Here is a 24,693-nt window from a genome sequence, read left to right on the forward strand (position 1 = left end):
GTAAGTGTCTGTTTATTCATTTGTCCAAAGTGTAGCCTACAGACAAATAGGGTCAGCCTCAAAATATTTCACCCCTCCTAGAAATCATATTATAAACAAGGTTATCACATTGAATGAATTTCTCTAAAAACAACAAATGGAAGAGGTTTATTGAAAATGTTATGGTGCTCAGCTTCCTGCGTACTGAAAGTATTTTGGAATCAATTGTTGTGTTGAAAGGAGTGTAACCATGGCCAACAAATGCTTTCCAAAGGGGTTTTCTCTGGAATAATGAAGGGTAGCAAGAAACTACACAATAGTACAAATAGCTACAAATTCATGCTACTATATTTTTTGATTTTCAAAAACATTTAATGATATTAAAATTAACATTTACATGTACAGTATAAATTAACTTGAACTTACTAAACTTGATGTTGCGAAGCCAAATCCCTAAGGCTGATCGATACATATAAATAGAATCTACATTTTGAGATTCTATACATTGGCATTACCCAGCAGCCCTCATTAATCTGGCCTCTGAAGGCATACAGGTGAATGTGATTTATTGCTGTGAAGATTATGCCCTTAGACAATAACATAAGGCATGATCTTTACACTACCTCCTTGAGGGCAAGGTGCTTTAAGATTTACACTGTACATCTGTAAATTTGACAGATTCTTACTGTACAATTTAGACTATGGTGGGGTAAGCACTAAGCAGCAATTTCTCAGGTACTAACACAATTTACATTAATGTTTATATTGCAATTGAATATAATCCTGACTATAATGTCAACATATTAGTGGTTATTTCCCCATTGATGGCTTCACCTAAAAAAATAGAAACTACCCATTTGTTCAGTGGTACTGTATAGGTTCCACTAACTACTATATTTACTGTATATTTTCAGGTAATCCAGAGTGTGTCCTCAACTCGTCTGAGGGCCACCCTGTCTATTGGTTTTCATAGTTGCTATATAATCAAGCATTGATTTTGAGCTAGAAAACCAATCAAAGAGCAAACTAGACACCGCAGCCTTCGAGGACCAGGATTGACCCACAAATTAGTATTTACCCAAAAACACAACCGTTGCAGATAAAAATCACGTGATTAATAAGAATAAAAACACAGTGGTCACATAGACAATGCTTAAGAATTATACAACAGGACTGGGATAAAAGTCACTGGTATGATTTAAAAGCCACCGCATCATCATAACATTGTTATTTCCCTTATGACTCCAGAAGGTAAAACATATACGACATAACTCACAAAACTGAATGGAAACGTGGTTTAAGTAAAAGTATTTAAAAAAACTGGACGTTTCGGTAAAATGTTATAAATACGACAGATCATTTGTTCGTTCGGCATGGTGTGATCTTTTTGTGTCTGTAAAATGTATAATGAGAATTGGCGGTGGAAACGCCTTTACGCGCCAAATATATATATAATAACCATCATATCGAAGTAACTTGGAGTCACTCGATGATAGTGTGTGGTCCTCCCACTACGACTTGGAAAACCATAACGTTTATTAAATTAGATTAAATAAATGGTGATGAACATCACAGCGTGGTGAAAGTGCACGGTGATCATAATGCTCCTTTCCATTAAATATCGATGGTCATAGTCTGGTAACATGATAATCGATGCTTGACAAATAAAACATTCATTTGCATAATATCGTCATGTAGACTAACCTACCCGCACTTTATCTGTGAGCTGTTGGCCATAGCGGAAGTGCCAAGACCAGAGCCGGCACATTTGCTAATTAACGCAACAGTTTGTGACAAAACTATCAGTAGAGTTGAAAATTGCGATGGAAACACACTGAACTTTTGATTTTTTTTTTCGGTACATAAACTTCAGCGAAAAATAAAATGTTTTGTGCCCTACGTCATCACGCAATGAGTTTTATCCGCAACAGGTCTGTTTGGTGGAAACATCACTGGTGGGAAAGTGAGCATGCAGTATTTTCTTTGTTAATTGTTTTAATATTCGCATGGAAATCTTGTCAATTGGATAGAAACCTAGCTACAGACATGGAAAGAAAAGTGGATTTGCACTTTTGACTGCAAACACATGTGAAAGCACATGGAACATTTTGATGGAAAGATCATTTGAACTGTGTTTTGGGGGGCCTACCAAGTGTACTTCCAGTAGTTTCGTTTTTGTTTTTTTTTGCAAACAGTTTTATACCAGTATTGCTTTTTTAAGTACACTGCAGTTTATCAAATGACATAACAGTTTAAATGTTACATATGCAAAACTGAGGCAGGCTTTTCCGGTATTCTTTAGACCTATAATGACTGTAAACAAGCAACACAATTGCATTGAACAGAAACAGAGGTAGATACAATTAGAAGCCAAATCAATTAAGTAGCTACAAGAACACATAACTTAACTGAGATGGAGACTTTACAACTTATAAACTATTTCAGTATGTATTCTGTTCTTTGAGATCAATTCAGGGCTAAACCGTTCAATTAAGGGCTAAACCATTGTCTCAAAAGAATAGAGGGGGTAATGAATATATGTTGTCAAATCAGAGGATTGCAGTCTCAGATTCTTAACATAGTGGCGGTGTACAGTATACTAGGTAATGTGTTACAGCAACCAGGGTTTCTTGCAGTCTAAATTATTACTGATGCAATTAGCCACAAACTGACCACAATTAGTCATACATGTATATATGCAATATAGTACAAGAGCCTAGGAAGGTAATGTTAAATTCAAAATGGGCTCAAGTCTTAAATGGTTCAAGTATGTTGTCCTTACAAATACATGCAGAGAACATTGCTCCTTCCTGTTCATTGGGTAATTATTTATTTCACTAGGTCATTAGTGCTTTTCAGTTAAAACCATTATTTGTTGTAAATGAATCAGAGACTGACAAACACTGTTGTACCTGGAACATTGAGTATTAAAGATGTTCTCTGGCGATTGTTTAAACAATTGTTTTTTTTAAACTTTTACTGTTAAAGCGATATCCCAAAGTACACACACTAAAGGGTAAAAAAAGTCATCAGCCTCTCCCTTGCTTGAGGAAAAGTAGAGCAGCAATAGAGAAAAATAGGAAAGCCCCCCTTTAGCTATGTCATGATTTACCTGAACCACCTATTGAGGTGTGCTTTTTGTTATGTAAATCAGGTGTTAAACAAGGCAACAGTGAACATGTCATCCCCCACGAATGATGCAGTGCAGTTGTGTCTGAGATATCGCATGTGACTAATGTACATACAGTTGATTACTGTAGTGCCTCACTTGGGCCAATGAGTAATTTTGTAAATGCTAGATCTCTAGGGCAAGACATTTTGATAAAGAGGGAGGTGGCTTTAGCACAGACCTATAGGAAGCCGACGGAACAGGAATTCCCTGTTACGCGGAGATAGCTTCCACCCTACACCCTTAAGAGCCTCCCTATCAGCCAATACAGTGCCTTGCAAAAGTGTTCACCCCCCTTGGCGTTTTTCCTATTTTGTTGCATTACAACCTGTAATTTAAGTGGATTTTTTATTTGGATTTCATATAATGGACATATACAAAATAGTCAAAATTGGTGAAGTGAAATGAAAAAGTTATGCCTTGAAGAATGGGCAAAAATCCCAGCAGCTAGATGTGCCAAGCTAATAGAGACATACCCCAAGAGACTTGCAGCTGTAATTGCTGCAAAAGGTGGCTCTACAAAGTATTGACTTTGGGGGGGGGGGGGGGGGGGGGAATAGTTATGCACGCTAAAGATTTCAGTTTGTCTTATTTCTTGTTTGTTTCACAAGAAAAAATATTTTGCATCTTCAAAATGGTAGGCATGTTGTTTAAATCAAATTATACAAACACCCCCCCCCAGAATTTTTTAAATTCCAGGTTGTAAGGCAACAAATAGGAAAAATGCCACGGGGGGTGAATACTTTCGCAATGCTGTACAGTCGCATACACAGGATCTGTAGTACACAGAGTGATTATGACAAACAAGCACACGGTCTGGATGAGCACTTCAGACAGCAAGGTAACCCAGAGGAATGGCTGCATGCTGCATGGTACCGTTACAAAAATATGACCCAGGATGACACTCACTCCCAAACCATCCCGCCCCCGACTAACGAGTCCAATTCTTCCTTCAATATTCCCCACTTGACAAACAGTTCAACAATATATATATTTTTTTAAATAAAAAAATCCACATGTTGAGCACTGACCCACAACTGGAAAAGAACCCTCCCGGGTAGTCTTCAGATGCGCCTCCAAAAATCAGCCAAATGGTGGTGAGGTCTGATCTTCCACCGTGTGTCACGTAGTACTTTCCTAGACAATGTGCTGGATGGTAATTAAATATGTGGCCGATGTATCCACTGTAATTTCACTAACAAATGCACAATTTTCAATCACCCCATTAAGATTAAGGGTATCATTACCTGTTCTACTAATGTGGTATACCTGATTAAGTGTATTTGTGGTCTATGCTATGTAGGAAAAACAAAACGATCTCTGAAAACAAGGACAGCAGAACACAGGAGTAATATCAGGACCCTTGATCAGAGAAACCCCGTGGCTGCACATTTCACGGAGGCTCGTCACTATCAAAACAAAGTCTCACACTCCCTAAAAAAAACACCAATGTTTTGGCATCACTGCCTTCTTCAGGGTAATGTCATGAATGCTTAAACCAGGTTTACAAATGCACAATGTTCAATTACCCAATCACAGACAAGGCCATTGAGATGAAGGGTATCATTACGTGTTCTACAAATGTGGTATACCTGATAAAGTGTATTTTTACAGGAGTAATATTAGGTCTCTTGATCAGAGAAACCCTGTGGCTGTGCATTTCATGGAGGCTCGTCACAACATCAGATCTCTGGGATACATTGGTATCGAACATGTTAAGGCTACTAGGAGCGGGGGAGATATTGATAATCTATTACTGAGAAGAGAATTGTATTGGATTCACCGTTTGTCCACCATGTCTCCTAAAGGTTTGAACCAAGAGTTTGATAGCAGACCATTTCTTACATGAATATGTTAACGTTCAATTTGTCTTGCCATCCAGGTCTCCACTTGGTCATTTTGTACATATGTATACATTTGATTTTCTGTAACTACTACATGTGACCATCTCAATGATATCAAATTATTAGAGGTAGGCAAGTTGTTTTTGAAATAGGTCATTGTAATTATATCTACGGCCACCGCACGACCTGCGCGTAATGGTCATATGGTTGGGTATTCCAACAGTTTCCAACGTAATCTTTTCACTGTTGCCTACGTTTTAATTTGTATGCATGTAATCCTTTATGACTATGAGTACCTCTGCGATTAATTATATGATTGACTATGCGCAAAAGTGAATTGAATTGTTTCCACACCCACCATGCGTCATGTGTGCAATGGTCATGGGAGGTGAAATGTGTATATTTTGCGATGTGAGCGAGCACTCAGTCTGTTTGAGAGCTTTAACAGTGTGCAGGCTTTCCTGTTCTTTACACATATTATTTATTAGCCCAGCACCTACGTTTTTAAGGATGTGCGTATGACCACAAACTTTTCTAAAAGACATAATTCCCCCAAGTTTCATCAAAATATTGTGTGGGTTAGCTAGACTCAATAGTGGCCATGTTTTAGCTACTAGTCTGTAAAATATTGCGCTGAGAGACCTTTGTTCAATGATGTCACATATTAAGTTTCATGCAGATCGCTCATTCGGTGTCAGAAGAGTAGCATTAAGTGTTTTTTATCACGGTAGACGCATCATTCACACAAGTTTCGTCAAAATCGGGCCAGTGCTGTCTGAGATATCGCGTGTGACTAACGTATGAATGTACTAATGGACAGAGACAGATCAATAGTCCCATCCCTGATTTCATCGTGGGGGACAATTAATACAACCAGACCAAAACCCCTCAATGGTTTGAGCAACTATTCTATATATTTTTTACAATAGGTGCTTTCACTTTCTACATATTTGAAGAATTCTCCTCATGATAGCTAAAAACAATGGCTTGTGCTTCAGAACATATCTGAAAAAAGGTGAGTAGATAGATAAAAGGTGGGCAGGATAAGGCAAATGTTGAGTGATGTAGTGGGTGGACCAGAGGTGAGGCAGGCTGGTACCCAGGGCCGTGTTCATTAGTCACTGACCTGAAGAAAATGGACTTGAGCTTATCCAGTAAACGCTCCTTTTCATTTTCCGTTGCAAAACGTTTTACAACGCTTACCATTATGTTCCCTAATGAACATGACCCAGGTGTGTGTCCAGGCCACAGCCAGCCTACTCCTGACTCAGTGGGCCTTGCCGTTGCCATTCATATGGGTCTTCTGAGGCTGAGACGACTTGGGCTCCTCTGTGCTGTAGAGGCAGTCCAAGAAGCCTCGGGAGATCTCGGTCACCATGGATCTGTCAGGGATGGACTGGGCCATGCCATAGATTGCTCCCTAGAACATGAACAAATGAAGGTAGAGCCATTTATCCAATTTATATGACATAAAATGAATGGAATAATATGGTGCACTGCTGTGTAGTGTATTCCAGGTAACGGAGTCAGCATTAACAATCACCATTCCAGTGGTCTTCTCATTGGGGTTTTTCAAAATGAGAGCCACCTGCTCTTTGATGTCACTGATGAACTGTTTGGCCACACCTTCATGTGTGTGCAGTACAGTACAACAGATATGGATGCTGTGATGGGACAAAGAATTTTGTTTAAAAACACAAAAGTACTTTAAAAAAAATTCTACATGGTGATATCATGCCTGGGGGTCTTTGCTTGCTGGTATTACTTCAAAATAAAGTGCATAGTCAATATTCTATGAAATGTATACATTATCACTAAGTATGACTGAATTTCAAAGATGAGAAAAAGGTGAGGAAAACATACCTGGATGGATATTGTAGCGTGTTGAGATTCCAACCCTTTGAAGTCAGTGCGTTGGATAAACGAAAAATGTCGAAGACGTCAGAGCCTATTGCCACCACGGACACTTCAGGGTCTCCAAACACAAACACCCCATTTATCTTACGGATTCTGTCCGGAAATAAACAAACACAAAACATATTTATTTCATCCAAAAAATAGTGAGATCACAATGTGCTTGCCAAGAGCTCTTATAAACAGTCAAATTTAACAACATTTTATATATAGGTTGACAGATGGTTTAGAAACAGAAAGAGAATCATTACAGGTAGCCTAGCAGTTAAGAGGGTTGGGCCAGCAACTGAAAGGTCCCTAGTTCGAATCCCTGCCCGACTAGGTGGGGGGGGGGGGGGGGGGGGGGGGGAAATCTGTCAATGTGCCCTTGTGCAAGGCAATTAACCCTAATTGCTCCTGTAAATCACTCTGGATTAGAGCGTCTGCAAAATTAATAAAATGTTAATATCTTTATGAGAAAAACTACAATAATGTTTCGGATTATACCTATAATAGTCTCGCTTTACCATACATCCAAATCTTGTTCAGTGAGAAAGCCAGAAATCAAGGTTCTGCCGATAAAGACTACAGTAAAAGATGGGTCTCTTACTCTGTCTTGATGGTACGTGCAGTGTCAATTATCTTCTTGGTGGCCTTTATGTAGCCATCCTCTCCCATGTGCATCATGGTAGCCCAGCACGCTGCGATGATACCGCCTGGCCGAGATCCTGCCACTGATGGTGAAGCATAGATGCCCCCTTGCCAGTCTGGAGCCACAAAGTACTGGTAGTGCCTGTACTTCTTGTCACTATACAGGATCACTGATGAACCTTTGGGGGCGTAGCCATACTGGAGAGTAGAGGTAAATCAAAAAACAATTCTTAGTCAACACCATAACTGGTTAAACGACAAGTCTATGGAACAATGAGCATCTCATGATCGAAAATCAAGAGGGAGAAAATGTTTGGTAAGACAGCCTGGGATCCACACCCTCTTACCTTGTGTGTGTCTGCAGATATACTGGTCACACCCTTTACCCTGAAGTCAAAGGGAGCCAGTGGGTAATTGGCTTTGGCCATGAACACGATGAGAAACCCTCCCAAACAAGCATCCACATGCAGAGGGAGGTTGTACTTTAAAGCCAGCTGAAAAACACCATGTGGGATCGATTAGGTAATATTATGTAAAAGTACTATGCTACAACAATGTTGTTTGTGATGGTAGTAATTACAGTGTTACTACAGTACACAGGTATACAAGCAACTTCATGTTAAAGATTCAATGCAGACATTTTTGGTTCAATATCAAATAATTTCTGGGTAACATTAAGTACCTTACTGTGATTGTTTTCAACAACAAAAAAATCTAAAATATATTTATATTTTTTAGCAAAGAGTAATTTCTCAAGCAGTAATTTTGCTGTTATTGCAGAGAGGTTGGGAACTCTAACTAATTTACCATATGGGGATGTCGCCATGGAAGGCCACAAAACTCCATCCCACAAAAATAGGCTGAAATTTCAGGCGGCCTTTTCAAAACAGCCTCTACACTAAAAAGCCCTTGTCATTATTTTCACAATTTCACAGTATTATTCCAACCTCCTAGTGTGAAAATATATATAAAAACACAGGACACTGGGCCTTAAAGTATTACCACAAAAAAAAAAAAAAACTTATTTACTATGTACTTTTACAAGTACATAACAAGGAGACAATTTACCTTTCCTACTTCCTCAATAGGATCAATGATTCCATGCGGGAACTGGGGTGCGGAACATACAAGCATGGCTGTGTTCTTGCTGATAGCTCTCCTCATCGCCTACACAAAACAAGTTGGAGTTATAAGGAGTTGAAGGTGTCACAATATTGCTTTAAGACAAATTATTATGGTGATGATAAGTCTCATCTACACTCACTGAGAACGAGTAATTCTAGTTGTTGCCACCATGTTTTTTGTAACTACTGCGGTCATGTCTGAAATGTTCATCTTGAACAGTCCAAACTGAGGATGTGATCCCCAGTCAGTAACGGAAGTGCCATACATCACACCATATTCTCATTACCTAGAGTAGGCTGGGGTCTAGGCTACAGTTCAATTGGGAATTTGTACACCAACAAACGTACATTTACTCTGACCTTTTCAGCGCATGTTGAGCACTGACTGAATTTATTCTTTAGAATAACCATTTGTACAGGAAGTAATAAATATTCACACCTTAACATCCACTTTCATTGTATTTTTGTCCAGGGGGATGTGAACAAGCTTCATTCCAAAGTAGTTTGCTGCTTTGTCAAAGGCTGCATGGACACTGACTGGTGCAATGCTGCAAAATTAGGGGAGGAAATAAAACACAAATTATTCCCAGTACTATATAAAATGTATTTCACAGGTGATATTACCATTTATGAGACAGACAACATCACAACAATGCAAATCAAGCTTGTCCTGAGATCATCTGGTGTGCCAGTTTAAAGAAAAAGAATCTGGGGCTACATTTTCACAGTGAACTTACATTTCAGGATGTTTCACACCGCGCTCATAGGCCATGTCTCTGTACGCCTTGCATGCCATCAATATGCTTTCAGTTCCTCCAGAGGTGACCTGAACAAAGCAGAAACGGGAACAATCAGTGTTCAGAATGTGCCAGTGCATAGGTTTTGATTATTCTCTCAAGTAGAACATTTCCCAAGCCCTGGGTCAGGGAGTCTTGTGGGAGTACTGAAGGTAAACTCACTGTGCCACAAGTGTTGGGCCCACCGTTGAAGAGGGTACACGTCATTCTTACAACCTCTGCCTCCATCTTCCTCACACCAGGAAAGATGTCTGGGTGAAGTGGGTTGCTCCATGCAAAGTCTCCATACACCTAGCGACAAAAGGAAGAATATCAAAGGGAATCAGTAAGATATGGGATTTGTCATACAAACAACAAGGCATATTCTGACTGTAGTATGAGCTCTAAATTCCACGTATTTCGGGAAAACGTATTACTCCGAATACTACGCACAGAAGTTTAACAAGACAAAAACGGTTGATTTGTGGACTAGACATACCTTCACCAAAAGTTTGGTAAGTGTCTGATCTCCCCAGTACACTGCACCTGACACTCGTCCTTTCTCCCAATCCACTTCATCTATGAAGAGCAGACAACAGCAATGCCTCAGCAAACAACTATATACTGTAACTCCACATCAACTACAAATTTTAAAAAGGCTAAAAACACCCTGGCACACATTTGTCACATATTCTAGGATAAAAGTAGTCAATACAAAAAAGGCACTGTAGGTTATTGGCTCCATAATATTGTCATTAAATTGCATTATGGCTCCACAGAAGAAGAAAAAAAAGCAGTCTAGAACTTGCCAAAGCAACTTATTAATTAACCAGGTTTCCATCCAACCTTTTTATGCGAGTAAAGTAGATGTTGTATAAAAAAAATATATGTAATGACAGGCCTGAAAAATGTTGACAAAACAAAATACGCTATAGACAAGGTGGGATCTTTTTGTGTCTGTAAAATGCATTATGCGAAAAAATGTAGGGGAAAATGCTTTTATGCGCATATATTGATATAATAACCATCATATCGAAGTAAATTTGGATTCACATTATGACATGTTGTGTAGTCCTCCCACTACCACTCGTTGGGAAAGCATGCAGTTTATTAGGCTACAGACATAATAATGCGATCATTTAGGCTATATGTGCGCTCTAGCCAACAGCGTGAGCACACGTGCCAATACCAGAATGGGCACACTTGCTATATTACGCAACAATTGTGAGAAAACCATCAGTGGAGTTGAAAATGCAATGGACACCCATTTAACATCAATTTAAAAAAAATTGAATTGGTACATGGGAATATAACCGCAAAAGGTATTTTTAAGCGCACTATGTCATCACGCACAGCCTTTTATCTGCAAACAGGGAATTTGATGGAAACACATCTCTGGTGGGAAAAGATTTTTGAATTATTGCATGAAAATCTGTCACCAATTGGATGGAAGCATAGATTATGTTTCATTTTCTAGGATCTAGTCAATACAAAACATATTAGGGCAGTAGGGCACTGTAGGTCATCGGCCCCATTTAGCTACAAAGAAACAAAGCACTCCAGAACATGCCCTGGGACAACTCTCAGCCACTTACTCAGTGTTTCGTACTCGCTGATCCTGTCTAGAACTTCAGCTTGTGTTAGCCCTTGTTCCGGCAGCTGTTTGGTATAGTTCATGCCCTCCTTCAGTGCGCAAAGACTGACAGACATGTCATCCAGGGCCTTGTTCAGCTGGGTCTGGATCTGTCACAAAGACACACTGAGTCAGTCACATTACACACATCACTGCTCAGACAACACAAACCATTTCCTAGAAGCAGTGACCCATTATGGCGTTGAGAATGTCTAGGCTACAACACTCTGGTGTTGACAACTTATCTAAAATACTGAAAAATCAATGAAAGCAATCAAAACTGGCTAGTTGATTTTGTGAAAGTAGAGGTGATAGCAGTGTTGTGTTCGAGACCAAGATCGGTGTAAATCAAGTCTGAGTCAAGACTGGAGGGGTAGGCGAGACAGAGTCAAGACCGGGAGTGGGGCAAGGGGTGATTGTAATTGTCAAATCACCACCATAAGAGTCTAAAAATGTCCAATATTTCTGTGTTCAAAATTCAGAAGAACATAAGGATTCTTAAGACATTCAGAATGGTGAAAAAAAATATACGTTGAAGGACAAGGACATCCCTGTGTTTTTTTATTGGAGCTCGCTTGCCGTTAGCCATATCTTTGAAATTAACTTGTGTGAAACATTGTTGCATTTAAACTTTAGGTCACTGTGTGCTAAACATGAAAAAAAAAATTGCAATGCGAAGTAATAGTTGCACATTTAGATTAGGAAACGCTTAGCCTAAATGTTGTGTTTTTGTATTTTTATGATTGGGACCTACTGGCTTATTATGTCCGAGTGAATGGACAGCTTATCATTTAACATCATGCTGTGTGTGACTGCTGTCTTTCCATCGGCCCTATGCAGTGGTGTAGTGGTGCCTGGAGAAGTGGGTATACTCAAATTGTACACAAAAAAATCCCAAACGCACTGCCAGCGAAGGACGGCACCCTGTGTGTTTTCCAGTTTTTTTTACAAATTAGTTTTCCTTTATTTCTTTCCGAGTTCCACTCTCAAAATCCCACCTTTTTTATGTGACGTCCACAACAATTCTTAAACCACATCAGGAGACTATTTTTCGAGGACTGGGAAAATAATAATGTATTCTTTTTTTTTGCTCAAGCCTACACCCCTGATGCAAACAGGTCATGATGACTGAATTGCGCAACACAAATAGCCCACTAACCAAGACTTCTGACCAAACTTTTTCAATACCTGGTTTGCATACCCATTGTTGCCTTAGTTAACATTTACTGGTAGATATCATAAGTTGAAACGTTTTTCCTACCTACCCTACCGGCTACCAGTATCATTCTTCTGTGAGCTGCTCCATGCCAAAACCAGTTGAGAGCTGTGCGCTCTGCCTGCCTACATATTATATTCTGCTGAAACAAGGCTGCGTGCGGCACACATGTGAATATATTTCACTTGCTGTGCGATTGTGTAGGCTACTTTGTACATGATTTCTCTATTGTACTACATAATTGATAAGTCATATACCTCCACTACACCACTTTGATACGTATCAGTGGGGATTAAGGAGTATCAGCCCAGCCTCACATTCAATTCGCGCATATATGTACAAAATGTATTTCAGCAGATTTCGTGCGTTTTTGTGCATTTTTGGGGTGGTTCAATTCGTTTGAAAATACACGAATTTCTGTGCTACTTAATTCGTGCGAAAAGACACGAATTTAACCAGTAGGCGACACACAAGCCGTTGCAACAACCATAGACGCGATCGCCTGTATTTATTTATTTTACGTTATGAATATATAGATATTTTGTCTTTTTTTAACCATAAGAGGTTATATATATATTGTCTTTATTTAATCCCTATTAAAACATTGTGGTTTTATGCCTATATGTACTGTTTTCGATTTTTCTGAACAGACTTTTCAGGATAGAATGAATGTAAGCAATGCATGATGGTTAATGGTGTTTTATTCGGTTGTAGTTCCATGTATTTCTTAAAAAATAAACGTGTAAACCATTTTTATTGAACAGAATGTAACAAAATACAATGGCAGCCTTGCCATTGTCCATCAATAACAAAACTTTTTTTTTTCGTATAACATTTGGGGAAACGTATGCAGTCATTGTAGTCTTACATTTTGTTGGCCAACCAAAATTACCAAAACGTTAACCCGTAATAAGGCTAGGGTGGCTGAGTGTAAATACATGGCTCTGAGTGTAAGCACCTTTTCACTAGAAACGTTCTTGTGTTCAAATTACCGTCAGTGCGAAATAGCTAGAAAGCTTTCGTATTTCCACTTGGCTGCACCTACGGTTACGATAACGATAAATCAAGTGCAATACCTGCGTCGACCTGTGTCGAGCAGCAAAACAAAAACAACAAAAATAGTTACCTCATCCGGTCATGTGACACTCTGGATGCCCCCTAAAAGCAATTTCAACCGTTTTGAAAAATGACGCCTGGTAACCCCAAAAAAATACCAGGTGCATGAAAAGTTTGGACTTAGAATATTTTTTGAAAACCTCCATAAATCACTCAGGCCATTGACTCGAAAAGAAAAAACAGAATATTTTTTGAAAACCTCCATAAATCACTCAGGCCAGCACCCATTGATTTGGGGCGGTAGTATAGCGCTCCCAGAGCGGGTATGGAAGTCTGGATCCCCCCTAAAAGCATTTAAGGCTCTGTGTGTCTTTAAGCACCATACTTTTTCACTCCATCCTTGCTGTGTGTGTGTGTGTGTGTGTGTGTGAGAGCTTTTCTTTGACATCTGTTTAGCGAAATTACTGATTTACAGTTCATGAGGGTTGACCGATTCACACATTTAAAGTTTTGGAAAGATCTGACTTTTTTAAACCTTCGAAACAGCACCTATGACCCCATTTTAAGGCACTTCCGGTTGGCACAGGAAGCTATAAGTAAATACATATCCTGATCGGGGTATGCTTTTACAGAATCCTGAGTTAAGTCTATACGTTAAGAACTGACTGATTTACACAGGGTTGAATGCACTATATATCACAAACTGCTGGTTGGGTATGGCAAAACACTTTTAGGGTGATTTTATCACTTCCGGTTGCTCCATGAAGCTTAGAATCAACACAGGTAGACCTCATAGTGGCTTGATGGATTGTCATTGAAGACAGGTTCATAAGACATTCATAACCCACATAGGCTTCAGGTTGAATTTAGGGGTGCAGGCAATGTGTTCCTATGGGGTGAGGTAAACACCTTCTTTTAACTGTTAAGGGTTAATGCCACACGGTCAATGTTAGGCTTGCACAGAGACCTTAGGAACGTTCCTGAGGTCAAATTGTGCTTCTAAACCTTAACAGTTCTCTCTCTGTCTCCCAAAAGCAAAAGACTTGAAATGTAGGTCAAGGGTCATCTTCTTGTCACTGTCGCTGCGCTCAGACCGAGCAAGCTACGGTCAAGCGGGGCATCTCGTTGAACTCGGCACGGCTATGGTGATGTCATTTTTAGTGGTGATTTCAGAATGCTATTTTGGTGGTTTTTCACTGTTGAAACATATTGCAAATGCACTAAAGTCAACTAGCAAGTCACTGTCCATCAGCCAATTAGATATTTTCAGACACCAAACTGATACCATCTGACTCCAAACTCACTTTTTCCAACTCGTTTAGAAGCCAACTATCACATATTTCAGAGCAGGCCCAAAATTCACAGCGCCTTCCATTTAAACCATAATAAAACAAATAATACGTAGTTATGTTCTAGCTGCGGGTCCAGTTTTCACATTATGTTTAGCCCTATGTGAGGCGACCTCGAATCCCAAGTTTCGGCTCGATAGGTCATTCGGTGCCCGAACAAAACCTTAATTGGTGCTGAAATTCCACTTTTTTCCATGCCTTGCTACGGGGTCCTTGAATGAGCTATCGGACAGAAATGTCGGGGTCCGTCTCTATGGGCCGAGCCGGTTTCAATGCACCTAGTCTTGCAACTCTGGGACTTTTCTAAATGTCACCATTTTGTAATGCTCAAAATGAATTGAAGTCAATGCAAATGCACCGAGGCTTTTTATCGGTCCGAGAACCTTCTAGAGCCACATAACTCACCGTGCTTAATCGACCTGAGCTCTAGAACAGGTTTGTAAAGTTTCCGAACTCTAGGTCTGACGGTTCTTTAAAAGTTCAAACAAAAGTAACTATTGCAGGCACTGTCTGCCTCTAAGCCCCTCAGTGTGTCACTCCATCCTTTCTGTGTGGGTGTGTAAATTTTTCCTTGAAATCTGATGGGATGAATGACTGATTTACAGTTCATGAGGGTTGCCTATTCACATATATTAAGTTTTGGAAAGATTTGACTTTTTTAACCCTTCGAAACAGCCCTTTTGACACCAATTATGGCACTTCCGGTTGGCACAGGAAGCTGAAAGTAAATACATATCCTCATTGGAGTGGGCTTTTACAGAATCCTGAGTTAAGTCTATACGTTAAGAACTCACTGATTTACATAGGGTTGAATGCACTATTTCTCTCAAACTGCAGGTTGGGTATGGCAAACACTTTTAGGGTGATTTAACCACTTCCGGTTGCTCCAGGAAGCTTAGAATTGACACAGGTAGACCTCATAGTGGCCTGATGGATTGTCATCGAAGACAGGTTTATAAGGCATTATTAACCCACATAGGCTTCAGGTTGAATTTAGGGGAGCAGGCAATGTATTCCTATGGGGAGACATGTCATTGTAAACTGTTTGATGTAAACACCTTCTTTTAACTATTAAGGGTTAAAGCCACACGGTCAATGTTAGGCTTGCACAGATTGGGAGGACCTTAGGAACGTTCCTGAGGTCAAATTGTGCTTCTAACCTTAACGGTTCTCTCTCTGTCTCCCAAAAGCAACAAAAAATATGAAATTGAGGTCAAAGGGTCATTTGGGTCCTTCTTCTTGTCCCTGTCGCTGCACTCAGACCGAGCTAGCTACGGTCAAGCGGGGCATCTCGTTGAACTCGGCACGGCCTGGAGATAATGGCAATGCCATTGCAGGCTTTGTGTGTCTTTAAGCACCGTACTTTTTCACTCCATCCTTTTATCCCCTTTTCTTCGTGGTATCCAATCGCTAGTAATTACTATCTTGTCTCATCGCTACAACTCCCGTATGGGCTCAGGAGAGACGAAGGTCGAAAGCCACGCGTCCTCCGAAGCACAACCCAACCAAGCCGCACTGCTTCTTAACACAGCGCACCTCCAACCCGGAAGCCAGCCGCACCAATGTGTCGGAGGAAACACCGTGCACATGGCCCCCTTGGCTAGCGCGCACTGCCCCCGGCCCGCCACAGGAGTCGCTGGAGCACAATGAGACAAGGATATCCCTACCGGCCAAACCCTCCCTAACCCGGACGACGCTAGGCCAACGGACCTCCCGGTCGCGGCCGGCTGCGGCAGAGCCTGGGCGCGAACCCAGAGACTCTGGTGGCGCAGCTAGCACTGCGATGCAGTGCCCTAGACCACTGCGCCACCCGGGAGGCAGATCTGACCTTTTTAACCCTTCGAAACTGACCCTATGGCACCATTTGAAGGTACTTCCGGTTGACATAGGAAGCTGAAAGTGAACACATATCCTCCTTGGGGTAGGCTCTTATATAATATTGAGTTTTAAGTCTTTATGTTAAGAACTGACTTATTTACAGAGGGTTAAATGAGTGTGTGTTATTTCATAAAATCACATAAAATCACAGAATTCTGGCAGAGCTTCGAGACCCACTTAAAAAATGTTCGTCTGATTACACTGCAACTGGATCTGTAATTATTTATTTTTTTAACTCCTTTTTGTGAACATGACCAATTTGTCAATGTACGATTTCTCTTAAATTACGATAGATAAATGGCTGGTTCTTTTTTTCCTGACACCGTATGCTTATGTACTTTGACGTGAAGCGGTCAAATTAGCACCCTACTTTGCGTTTTTGACCTTTAATCCCAATCCCATAACTCAAAAAGCGTTGAGGCCTCGACGCCATCTTGTTCGGGGCCAACTGTCCATTACGTCTTCGAAATATTTTCCGTTTAGGAGAAAAGGCCACATGCATTTGCAATGTGCTTGTGCATTTGCAATATTATTTATTTTCCCTCTGGTGGGAATTTCCGAGACTGCGGAAAAATGACCAAAATGTGTTATTTTTATAAAACGGAAACCGAACGTCCGAGAGATTTAGTTTGATGACTTCCTGAAAGATCTTTCCCCCGCGCACGGCCCGACGCCGTCCACGAATTTTAGAAACGTTGCAGGACGTCTAGTAAGGGACCTTATATTTGCAATGTGGCGTTTCTCACTAACCATATGGCGAGTGCTAAAATGTTCCCTTAAGGTATGGAAAGGCCTTGGAAAGGCCATAAGTGTAAGCCAACATAATTCATTATTTTACATTAACATGTAATACATGCATTATGAAGAAAATGGTGTAATTTAGGCTCCACGAAATATGAAATGGGTTATGAAGAAAATCGTGTATGGTTGCCTACATGACAAAAAGGCGTTCTGATTACAAGTGCACCAGTATCCAAAGTATTAAGCGAAATCAAGCACAGAAAACAGCATTGGCATTAATAAAACAATATTTCCCACGAATTAAGTCGCACTTAAATGTGCGTCTTTTCTCAAAAATTCTGTTCAGCAAGTCTAAAACAGTACATATAGGCATACAACGACACATTTTAAAACATGGTTAAACAAAGACAACATTTCTGTATATTCATGACGTTGAATTAGCCATTAAGAAGAACAAAAATGAAATACAAATTATCGCGTCTACATGGTTGTTGCAACGGCTTGTGTGTCGCCTACTGGTTAAATTCGTGTCTTTTCGCACGAATTAAGTAGCACAGAAATTCGTGTATTTTCGCACGAATTAAGTAGCACAGAAATTTGTGTATTTTCAAACGAATTGAACCACCCCAAAAATGCACAAAAACGCACGAAATCTGCTGAAATACATTTTGTACATATATGCGCGAATTGAATGTGAGACTGTGTTGGGAGTATACGCAATGCCCATAAAAAAAGTGGGTATACGGCGTATACCTGCATACCCTCCACTACGCCAATGGCCCTTTGTGTGCACTCACCTACAGGAGTGCGCTGGTATTACCATTGCTGTCCTTTCAGCATCACAAACCTTTCACACACTGAAGGTCTAGGTACAATAGGTTCGCCACTGAGCAAACATGTCTATAATAGATATAAAGACTGCAGGCATTAATGTTTCAAGAAAGGAGTGAATACATTTGACCTGGCAAAGCAGTTTTTCTTTATTATTATTTTTCTTTAACCTTTATTTAACTAGGCAAGTCAGTTAAGAACAAATTCTTATTTACAATGACAGACTACACGCATTTATGCGCTTACTGAATGGAATCTGATAATTCAGAGTTTTTTTTACACCGCTGGTCTTGGGAAGAAATAGTCCTCACTGCCCGAGACAGAGTCAAGACCTAGTACAAATGTATCCGACACAAGACCGAGACACTCAAAAGGTGGTCTCGAGTACTACAACACTGGGTGATAGCATACCAGGAAGATCTGGGCTAGTATTTGTGGCAAGAGAGCATTTAAAATAAGCTATGCAAAATGAGTTATGTAAATATACCCATCTGATTAAAGTGTAGCCTATTCACACTCTTCAGTTGAATCCAAATACAGTTTAGTCATTCCGTTAGGTTAGACAGTAATGACCAACAGTAACCCAGCATTATCACAAGTCCATGATGTAAACTGTGTCAAAGGTCTCACCCCCCTCGCACTCATGCCGACACTCAGTCATTAGTGAGTGACTCATCCCACACTAGACAAGGAAGAGTATGAGCACATCTGTAGAATAGAGGAACAAAATAACCGCTTGAAACTTACTGCCGCGCCAACAAAGGGTATTTTTCTGATGAGTCGAAAGCACTGCTTCTTGATTCGGGATGTCAGGGCTATTAAGCAACAAAGAAAGAGACGATTGTGTTGAAAGAATGCTAGATGAGCACGGGAGAAAACCACAAGCTGAATTCAAATGGGGACACAAACAGCTGATTGGAGATGGCAGACACATCAAAAAGGCCAACAGCTGGCCCACAAGCTAATACTGGAACACCATTTCTTGCCAACAATCCTGCCAAATGAGATTATGTGTACAGCCAGTTAATGCCATCAACAACAACAAAAAACGAATCGGAATTTCCCCTTATTTGGAATATGAATATCACTAATCTGTGCAATTCTAGAAAACGCACAAAACATCAGTGGGAACACTAACATGTCTGACATGGCTATGTCACTTGTAATAGCTGTAAAACACATGTACTGTACAAAGAGAGCCAAACTGAAGTATGGAGCAAGAAGGAAAATAGCAACTAAAGTTCAAATGTATTTAAAATTGCTGGCCAGCACACGTCTGATTAAACCAAAACAAACTCTCCATAAAGTCATTTAACTGATCACAGAGATTGTTTTGTCAGCTGATCTATGCTCACAATTGTATCAGGAATAAGTATTCGAGGCCATACAGGGATTGACATTAAGGGTTGCTCTATTGCCCTGGACAAGTGATAAGTGCAGTTGTGCAAGTTGAGCCTGCTCTGAGGTTGGGGATTGACATTAAGGGTTGCTCTATTGCCCTGGACAAGTGATCTGAGCAGTTGTACAAGTTGAGCCTGCTCCCATTGAGCAGTGGATTTTTACTGATAACAACCAAAAAGGAAAGTCTGGTTTTTCTTATTCCTCCCCTGTGTGTACTTCAAACAAGTAGCCATAATCTTCAGGCAACCCAAAAATAGTCCTGTGCCTTTCAGACCTTAATGTCAATCCCGGCCATACTTCAATTCCAACTCTGGGTGTTTTAATGCTGACACCTTTCCCTGCGTCTAAATTCTCTACGTTTCTACTATACCATATTATTACACCAGTCCTTTTAAATCCATGAGAGGAAGTGAACAAGTGCACACTTACTCAGACTGGTAAAGAATCATGAAGCAGCATGTCTGATTAAACCAAAAAACACTCTCCATAATGTAGAACACAAAAACACCCACTCATCACTTTTTATCCATGCATATAATAAACACATGCCTCATTACTGAATCTGAAAACATACTTTCTTGCTGAAACAGGAAGCCTTTGACCCAGACTGCTCCTAAGGTAGATATGAGAGTGGCTCCAATGATCTGCCATGGTTCCAGCGCCTCACAGTTGGTGTTCACAAGCCGCCTGCCTTCCTCCAGGTAGAGCAACAGCATCTCCTTGTACACCTCCAAGGCACTCTAGAAACATAGAGAGATTACATTGCAAATTAACAACGGCCTAACAATTGTAGATCCATCCGCACTGCTATGCAACGTGTAAGGATTTTATGGATGATTCCAAGGACTATACATGCATATACATAAAACTGCTGAGAAAAAGAAAATATGGTCATGGCTAAAAATAGACTTTGTTTTAAAGATCATTCAAAAGTAAAGCTTTCATCCTACAGTGTCTTGCTTTGGGTTGAATATTTTCCCCTTATATGATCAAAATAGTACTAGACAGAAACATGTCCCAACATGGACATCAGAGACACTGACTGTCCCCGCACATCATAGTCAATTATTCACATGAGTACTCATAGCAGCTTCACATCCCATGCACAAAATTGTAATGGAAAAGTCACAAAACACAAGATAGAATGCGATTTGCCTACCTTGTCATCAATTGACATGTTCATCACACTTTCCATCATATACAGTTCCACACACACCATCTGTCAACTAAATATTTTTTTGAAAGTGGGAATACAATGCCCAACAAGCAATAACAAGTCTACTTATGGTTAGATTTCAATTGCTATGTGGAATCGTGACACAATTGCAGTTGTGAAACTTGGTCAGAGAGAGAGAGAACGTGACTAGGACTGACAGATAGCTAATTTGCCTGAACCAGGACCAGGTGAGATGGAGGAATAGGAGTCTGCGGACTAAACTCTGCCCCTATCAACCATTAGACATAACATCTGTAGCCAATGGATAGGAGAAACCTTTACTCTCCAAACAAATTATAGTACAGAGAAAGTGCAATAACATGCGACTGCAAAAGTTCGTTATCAATTGACTCAAAAGCTCATCGCTATCTGTGAACATTGATAGAAGTGTCACTAATGTATTCCAAATACAAAGTACAGTATGTAAAAGAAACACACTGTTTTAGGTGTGGACTATTGACTAACTGCTCATATCATATTTGCATTTGACAAATTAAGCCAATTTTTAAACCGGAAATAGGCTTAATTAATGTCACTCATTTTATGAAGCAGTAAAAATGAGCACATCGATTCTCTCTTCACTATTATCCCTAAGATCGCTGGTTTTCACAACACTATGCTTGTCTGCTTGATAACAATAAAAGATTGTATCCATAAAGGTTCACGTAATCATCTAGAGAAAAGCTTAAGGTCCATAGGACCGTGAACTTACATAACCACTATTCATTACCACTGAAACTAACATCACATAATGCTTTGGTGGGGATATATAAGGTACTGGTGATGCATTCCCATGACGTCATGCAAACTAACCATGCTAAACTCAGAGTATTTGTTTGCAATGCAAACACTGAGTTACTTTGTTTGAAACGTAGGCTTTTAATTGACTGAATGACTAATTGCTTAAGTGGAAGCACATCATTCCAGGTCTAGTAAAGTCACAGCAAACAAAATAGCAACAGTATGACATAAACAAAAGGTTTACGCAATAAAGAGTACTGACATTTTACAGACGGAGCCTTTGTGTCTTTGCATAAGGATGACAATGACAATACACCCCCTGACGACAGTTGCTCCGTCTACTTGTCTGTGTAACATGCTCTACGACAGGTTTGCCAAGGTTAGACAGAGTCGGGAGAAACGAAAGAACCATACCATGTGACCAGCCACGTTTCAGATGGGCACCTTATCTGAATGCCTTGTCATAAGATTAGGCTTCACTGTCCATCTTAAATAGTGTAGAAAAAAACATTTTGTCAGGACTCAGGACTCTGAAATATGTATGCAAAAGCTGTAGTGCCCTTTGAGTTCAGTGCTTCTGTAGCACAAACAACAGAGCTGAGCATCCAGTGCCAAATCTCAGTTTTCATCTTCCCTAAACTGGAGAGATTACATTTTGTCATCATGCGTCAGGGCAAAAGGCAAGTCCTGATGCAACAGGTACATGAACCATTCACCACATATACTGAGTGTACGAAACATTAGGAAAACCTGCTCTTTCCTTGACATAGACTTGTGAATCCAGGTGAAAGCTATGATCCCTGATTGATGTCACTTGTTAAATCCACTTCTATCAGTGTAGATGAAGGGGAGACAGGTTAAAGAAGGACTTTTAAGCCTTGAGACAATTGAGATATGGATTGGAGTATGTGTGCCATTCAGAGGGTGAATGGGCAAGACAAAAGATTTAAGTGCCTTTGAACGGGGTATGGTAATAGGTGTTAGGGTTTTTCATGCTCAACAGTTTCCGATCTGAATCAAGAATGGTCCACCACCCACAGGACATCCAGCCAACTTGACACAACTGTGGGAAGCATTGGAGTCAACATGGGTCAGCATCCCAGTGGAACGCTTGACACCATTTAGATTCCATGCCCCGATGAATTTAGGCTTTTCTGAGGGCAAAAGGGGGTGCAACTCAATATTAGGAAGGCGTTCCTAATGTTTTGTACACTCAGTGTACATGCTCCAAGTTATCCAACACATTTCTTTCTGACATTTTTCAAATAACCTACTTTGCCTGTTACAAAACATTTGTTCCGGCCATCTTTGTATTAGGAGAGCAATGCAGTGCTGTAGCCCGGCCTTCACGCCTATTTTGTTCTCCCTATTGTTGCGTAAACGCCCATGCCCCTGGTTTCCCAGGCCAGCAGTATTCTGTAAGGAGACCTTTGTTGTCTCCAAGGGGAGGTCATATTTCTCCTGGGAATGTGCTGGGTGTGAGGAGGAGGCTACGGCTATGGAAGACATCAAGGGGAAAATGGTGTGATAACACACACTCAAGAGTTTTTTCTGGATCAAAAAGAGGCTTAGGTGGTGGGCGCGGAAATGTCTGCGGTTGGCCCGTAAGCACAGCTGAACTTAAGAGATATTTTTAGAGGCCCCCATCTTGGCGGTGTAGAGACATTTTTAAGCCAATTTCCTGCAAATCAATGCATTTTGTCAAGGCTAATGCTGTGCTTTTTTGCTCAAACATAATAAAATTAATACTCCTAAATTAATTGTTTTTGGAATGGTTTTCTCCACGACTGTCTAGCTTTTATTTGGTGATTGTTAGTTCTCAAAAATGATATTATAAAAACATATAGATGCCCATTATCTTTACTACATACTTTTTATTTGGTTTTAGTCGTTTAAGTTTACACTGGAAGCGTTTTTCCATCCCGAAAATATGGGACTGTTTGGACTTATGCGGTCCACCCAATGATTTTAATGACATGAGTATCAACACTGGTTTGGCAAACACATTCTATGAATTCTTAGGTCTGTATCTTATGGAAATTAGACCATATACAAATAATAATGTCAAATACCAACATCTGAGCGTGTGCAATACTTAAGCAAATATCCTTTATAAATCAGTAACATGCATAACATTCCACATTGTACTATGAATTTGATTATGCAGAATCAAAACCTGTCAAGCTACAGCATTAGTGATGGCTATACTCCATAATAAGAACACAGAATTTTCTGACAATTTTGCCCCATTTCTATAATGTATTTGGCCAATTATTCACTTGAAAAAAATGTAATAACACCCTACATTATACTGCAAACGCAGGGGTTATAAAATCAAATCCAACCTACAACTAGAAGGCTATGCCTACAAGCATGAATGGTTGTTGAGGCAGTTAAGACAAAATGTTGTTCACAAGAATCAACACCTCTGGAAGAAATCTGCATGGGGAAAAAAATTATGTCTTTGATGATGCTTGATGTTTCCATATCAGATTCATTTATATTTGCTGTTATGCCACATTATTCTCTCTGAATATATACAAAATAAAACCCTACCCTAAAGAAAATGATCCTCACACTTGAAATAGGTTCGATCTCAAAATAATGATAAATGCCGGGGGTGTTATTCAACTAGTAAGTCAATAAAAACGTGCTATAGTCACTGTAACAATGCGCGAGCAATGGCAACATTGTAGCGCTCCAGGGCAAGCAATATGATTGTGTAGACAAACTTCTCTCACTCCACGGTTCTAGACACTTTACCAGGCTATAGGTTGCAGCAATACTGTAAACATCATGATTATAATGTAAATAATTTGTCAGGTAGACCTACTGCTCGTATTCTTTTTGACACACGGAGGTAGCAACATGGCTCAAGCTAACGTTAATTGTACATTTATTCAATACCATGTAGGCTACTTAGAGAAAGAAAATGCATCTGGGTGTATTATTTACTTACCCAATAGTCCATAGTTAGTGTCAAGGCAAGCCTTCAGCAATTGGTTGTCTTCACTTTTTAGTGATAGCGAAAGTCACTGCAATATCTTTGTATAGTGTGCTTTGTGGTCGAGGAGCTGATTAACATGGCACTATATCACAGACAATCGTAACCTAAATGCAGGAAGCGACAAGCAAGCAAGCAACCGTGTCCCGTCTTAAAGGGGAAGTTCACCAATTGGTATATGTAGGCTCATT

The 24,693-nt window shown here is 40.1% G+C and overlaps 1 protein-coding gene across 2 annotated transcripts; it reads right to left on the minus strand.

Moving 5' to 3' along the window:
- Positions 1-3,803: 3,803 nt before the first annotated feature.
- Positions 3,804-24,582, minus strand: LOC120046462 (sphingosine-1-phosphate lyase 1-like). 2 transcript variants are annotated; one of them, XM_038991719.1, is made up of 14 exons: positions 24,458-24,582; positions 20,116-20,281; positions 18,888-18,955; positions 11,032-11,179; positions 9,936-10,015; positions 9,620-9,748; positions 9,398-9,486; positions 9,100-9,208; positions 8,605-8,703; positions 7,884-8,030; positions 7,496-7,734; positions 6,856-7,002; positions 6,536-6,656; positions 3,804-6,412 (listed from the first exon to the last, which is right to left on the minus strand). In XM_038991719.1, the coding sequence occupies exons 1-14, from the start codon at positions 24,467-24,469 to the stop codon at positions 6,260-6,262; spliced, it is 1,707 nt and encodes a 568-aa protein (XP_038847647.1). In that variant the 5' UTR covers positions 24,470-24,582; the 3' UTR covers positions 3,804-6,259. The 2 variants fall into 2 exon arrangements, with proteins under 2 accessions (XP_038847647.1, XP_038847648.1); XM_038991720.1 differs by lacking the exons at positions 18,888-18,955; positions 24,458-24,582 and having other exon boundaries at positions 20,116-20,221.
- Between the last annotated feature and the right edge of the window lie 111 nt (positions 24,583-24,693).

Source organism: Salvelinus namaycush, chromosome 4 (genome assembly GCF_016432855.1).
Source record: "Salvelinus namaycush isolate Seneca chromosome 4, SaNama_1.0, whole genome shotgun sequence".
Lineage (NCBI taxonomy): Eukaryota > Metazoa > Chordata > Actinopteri > Salmoniformes > Salmonidae > Salvelinus > Salvelinus namaycush.

What these genes read in the sequence shown, in the direction of transcription:
- LOC120046462 (XM_038991719.1), bottom strand. An exon ending in TACCCTTTGTTGGCGCGGCA is followed by an intron (nt 11,180 to 18,887) that starts GTAAGTTTCAAG and finishes TCTTTGTGACAG; the next exon opens with ATCCAGACCCAGCTGAACAA. An exon ending in GGTGTGAAACATCCTGAAAT is followed by an intron (nt 9,209 to 9,397) that starts GTAAGTTCACTG and finishes CTAATTTTGCAG; the next exon opens with CATTGCACCAGTCAGTGTCC.